The 4802-nt window shown below is 49.7% G+C and overlaps 1 protein-coding gene across 1 annotated transcript; it reads left to right on the top strand.

Annotated features, from left to right (window-relative positions):
• Window positions 1–3202: 3202 nt before the first annotated feature.
• On the top strand, window positions 3203–4054 carry LOC131588742 (feather keratin 1-like). The gene is made up of 2 exons (XM_058857651.1): window positions 3203–3337; window positions 3728–4054. Exons 1-2 carry the CDS (start codon window positions 3203–3205, stop codon window positions 4052–4054), a joined length of 462 nt encoding a protein of 153 aa, XP_058713634.1.
• Window positions 4055–4802: the final 748 nt, after the last annotated feature.

Below are 4802 nucleotides of genomic sequence, written 5' to 3'. Positions count from 1 at the left end.
TGCATGACGACAGTAATTTTCCAACAGACTCACCTCAAAAATAAAATATTCTACCTAGTGGCACAGCTTGTATTTTGGTTTCTGTCAACCTGTGCTGCCATTTAATTTCCTCATTTACAACATTCCTGCTCTCCTTTCATGTGCTGAGATGAGGCACCCAAGGATATCCTTGTGTGATGCTGTGTCAGTGAAGCAGAAGATGTGTTGGAAGTGGGATGGGGTCCCATGAATGCAGGGGATGTTGGCTTCGATCAATGAATTGCAGTTGTATAGAGTTCCTCTTGTAGCAAGATGTTTCAATTCTTTTCCTATTACTGAGCTTTTCTCTGGAGAGAATGTTTGCCAGTTTGTCTGAGTATGAAGGACTAGGGACAACCAAAGCCTGCCTGGGTTTGAACCTGGCAAAATATTTGACAGGCACAAAAAATTCTTCCATGTAGATGAGAAGTCCAAAGGCTGACAGGAGTAGCTTCATTGAGGATGAGGATTAGAGGAAAGGTGGAGGTACTCAAAGGAATCCTGGCCTTGGTTTTTACTAGTAGGAATTGGTGTCAAGAGATTGGGCTCCTTGGAAAGTCATCAGCAGGAAAGGCTTGCCTGCACTAGGGCAGGATCAGCTGTGGGAACATATTAACAGACTGAGATGAATGTGCGTGACTTGATGCTGTGCACCCCACGAGGAATGGTTGATGTCTGATTGCTCTGATCTACCTTTGAAAGACTCAGCACTCACAGAATACATCTCAGGACTGCTAGAAAGCCAGTGGACTTCTTCAAGAAGGCCATGAAGAAAGAGCCATGTCAACCAACCTCACCTCAATCCCTACAAAAGAAATGGAGCAAATCAACCTGGAAGCAATTTCTCAGGCTAAAAGAAGTTGCCAATGAGGCGTCAGCATGGATTTCCGGAGGCTTGACAAATCTCATTACATTGTCTGATTTTGTGCCTAGCTCTGGTGGGTAAAGGAAGTTCAGCAAATGTTAATCTTGTCTAACTTAGGCCTTTGATGCTGTTGCCTGTAACAATCCTTAGAGACAAGCTGACAAAATACCGGCTGGGGAAAAGGGTAGTACAGAGGACGGAAATCTGTGAAATTGTTGGTCTCCAAGGGTTGGGACAAGGGGCACAAAATCCAGCTGGCAGACACTCACACCTGGTGCACTGCAGGGCCTAGACTGGGGCCAGCACTGCTTAACTCCTTTATCCAAGGTCCTGCACTGGGGGAAGAAAAATCTGCTCCCCACTGCAGGCTGGAGCTGAATGGCTGCCAAAGACCTTCACAGCAGAGGACAGGGGTTCTGGAGGGCACCATGAGACAGCGCTGGGCCCTTGTGGAAATGGCACATTTCTGTCATTCTGATCTGACAATATCCTGGGCTGCTTAGGAAGGGGGTGTCTTTCAGATGACAGAAGGTAATCTAAGAAGTGTGGAGACAGAGAAGACAATGACTCTCTCAGTCTTCACCTACAAGATCTCCCAGGCTTCTGCATCCCCTAAAAGAGTTCTGAGAAGGTGGGGGAGCCTTCCCCGCAGTGAATGGGTGTCAAAAAAAAGACTGCCTGACAAGAGTCAACCAGTGAAAGCCTGACAAGAGTCAACCAGTGAAAGCCTGCTAATGCATTCCAGGTCATGGCTTCTATAAAGCAAGTATTCTATAAAGTGATTGTCTGGAGAACTGGGCCACAGGAGCCCTCTAGCATTCAAGAAGGACAAATGACGAGATCTGCACTTGGAAATGAAAATCCTCTTCCAGCAGTATGGGCTGGAGACTGAAATATGTTACAATCTTAGAGCTCTCAGCCCTCTTTTGTGAGAGAAGATGTATGTTGGGAGAGACTTGGAGGGTGGAGAGGATGCACAAGCCTCGTTCTCCTGGCCAAAGATACCATGCTGTGTTGAGGAGCTCTCCTGAATGCTCTGTGGAGGGATAGAAGGGGTTGCAGAAAACATCTCCCCACTGGTCGGGGCTCATCAATGGTCTCATGCATTGAGTATTCTCCTGGCATTTGTGCTTCAGCATGCCCCATTTCCCATGCCCAAAAACACTTGCTTGGAGAGCAACCCAGCACCCTTGGGGAAGCAGGAACTTGTCCAACTCCCTGGTAAATGAAGGCTGTCAGTGACAACCCCTGCAGTGCCACGTACCTGAGAACATTGAGGGAGGGGATGTGCTCATAAGGGCCCTGGGTACAAAACCAGCTCTCAAACCACATCAAGGACTGATGCACTTCTCTGCCCTGAAGACATGGAGGTAGCTGGGACGCATCCCAGGAGGGCAAGGGAATGCCTTCAGTAGGCAAATTTCCAGGGAGAGACTCTCCCTACTTGTGGCGAGTCATGCTCTAATTTTGGGTTGGCCTTGTGTCAGCCTTTTGGTGTGAAGCCAAGCCAGAAGGTGGTGTCTGTAGACCCATGTCCCTTGCAGGGACACAATTGCCCTCCAGCAAGGGCAGATCCACCCATAACCCAGGAAAGCTGGTGCAAGCACTGGGCTGTATCCAAGTACACAGCTTCAGGCAGCCACAACAGCCTTTGCTGTCAGTGTGACCTTCTTGCCAACACTCCCATAGCTTCAGGGGCTCACAGGACAGTCAACATGTTTTGGGAAAGTCACTCCTGCTGGTCAGGGTTTAGGGCATGCAGCTAAAGTTCATGGCACTGAGGAGAATGGAACAAACAAGGTGTTGTGCCAAGCCCCAACACACCCCTCATACAGTGAGGAGAGACCTGACTCCACCACAACTGTAATCATGGTCCTTAGGAAGGGTGACATTTTCTTTCTTCATGGTGACTGAAGGCAGTGATTTGAGTCCCCCAGAAACTGCCATGAGAGGGGATGACTGTTCCAAGTAAATCTGTAAAGGATTGAGGGAGAAGGATAAGTTACATCATTAAGCACAGGTGCCTTGGCGTTGGTGGGGTGATAGTCAAACCTTTCTGTAATGGGGTTTGAAAGGAACATTGCCAAATTTCTCAGTTCCATGTTCCACATCTGCACAGACCCCTCCAACACTTGAGGGTGCATCTTCTGGTGACAGTGGCATGATCCATCTTGGGAAATCATTGGATCTGTCATCCTGGAACTTGAAAGGAGTCTACATAGCATAATGGGCATGTCAGTAATGAGGAAATGTACTGGCAGTGGTGATGGAAAACAAAACACAACCTGGGGCATTAGGGTGGGATATTTTGCTTTGGAGATGAGTCTGTTGGAAAATTACTGTCCTCATGCAGTGACTGTGGGCCTGGGGCAGCACAGGAGCAGTATAAAAGCTGTTCCATCTCCTCACTCTCTCATCCACTCCTCTCCTCCACACAATCTCCTTCGGAACAAGGTAATTCTGAAGCTTTTTATTCTTCTTTTATTCATTCTCATCATTACCCTTCCATGGGATTTTTCAGCACAAAACTGTCTCTTTCTTCTCTACCTGATTCTGGGGTTGCTTTCTATGAGAGAGGGAAGGGTACAAAAGGGGTGACATGGAGAGAGGTTGGAGTTCAGTTAGGTGTCTCCTGTGATATGGGCTAGGAAGGGATCTCCTGGGGCTTGGTTGTGTTTTGCAAGTCTCTTTCAGGCTCTGGGAGGAGAAGCCTGTGGGCCTCCCTATGATCCTTCCAGCTCTTTGTGTGAGCTCACGTCTTCTCTCCCTTGTGGAGGTGTTCTACAGGCTTCTAGTCACTTACCTCTTACGCTTTTCTACCCCCTTGCTCTGTCTGCCCCACAGGTGCATCTGCAGCCCCAAGACATGTCCTGCTACACCCCGTGCCGGCCCTGCCAGCCCTGCGGCCCCACCCCGCTGGCCAACAGCTGCAACGAGCCCTGTGTCAGGCAGTGCCAGGACTCCACCGTGGCCATCCAGCCCTCGCCCGTGGTGGTGACCCTGCCCGGCCCCATCCTCAGCTCCTTCCCACAGAACACCGCCGTGGGATCCTCCACCTCGGCTGCTGTTGGCAGCATCCTCAGCTCTCAGGGAGTGCCCATCAACTCTGGGGGCTTTGGCCTCTCAGGCTTGGGCAGTGGCCTCTGTGGCAGAAGGTGCTTCCCCTGCTGAAGCTGCTGGCAATGATTCCAAGGTATGAACCTAAAGAATCAACAAGATGGTACTTCACTGGAGATGGAGCATCAGTTTGTTGCTTCCTGAATGGCTGAGCAACCCCAGCATCACTTGCAAAAGGACTCTTGGGATGCACAGCCCATCCCTGCCTCTGCCCTCTGCCTCTCTCTCCTTTCCCTCCTGTGTCCCTGCTCCCTTGTGCTCCCCTGGGCTGTGAGCCCCACACAGCCATCCTGGGGAGGACCTGCTGGCCCTGCTCCCTCTGTAGGGCAGGCAGATGGACTTCTAGAGAGTTCTCAGCCACAGCCATGGGGCACAATCTCTTATCTGTCCCTTGTGCTCACCGCACTATGACCATTGCTCAAAATGATCTAATTTCCCTCTCCTGATTCATTAAAGTTATGCTGCATTTGAGCCATTGCCTCTGTGTCATTTCCCCTGCAAATGCTCTCCCAAGATGACCAGGGGAGATGTTGCTCAATCTTTGTTTTGGGAGGAGGTGAGGTGTTTGGGGTTGCCTCTGAAGCGACTGGTAACACAGGCTTACATCAAGTTTGCTTAGTCAGACATTGGGTTACTCTCTGCCTTCTAAATCTTGCAAAGCTAGCAGGATAATGATATTCCAGATGCCAAAGGGATTTTATTGCTAATGGCATCCACGGCCAACTTTAATCTCTGTGGAGGGAAAGTTCATGTGGAACATCTCTCTTTCTCTAGTGCACCAGGATAACTTGGTCCACATCTG

This window comes from Poecile atricapillus, chromosome 27 (genome assembly GCF_030490865.1).
Source record: "Poecile atricapillus isolate bPoeAtr1 chromosome 27, bPoeAtr1.hap1, whole genome shotgun sequence".
NCBI lineage: Eukaryota > Metazoa > Chordata > Aves > Passeriformes > Paridae > Poecile > Poecile atricapillus.
The sequence above is the reverse complement of the archived record's forward strand: the minus strand, read 5'-3'. Positions and strand labels throughout refer to the sequence as shown.

What these genes read in the sequence shown, in the direction of transcription:
- LOC131588742 (XM_058857651.1), top strand. Translation starts at nt 3,203, where the DNA reads ATGAGTCTGTTGGAAAATTACTGTCCTCATGCAGTGACTGTGGGCCTG. An exon ending in ACAATCTCCTTCGGAACAAG is followed by an intron (nt 3,338 to 3,727) that starts GTAATTCTGAAG and finishes TCTGCCCCACAG; the next exon opens with GTGCATCTGCAGCCCCAAGA.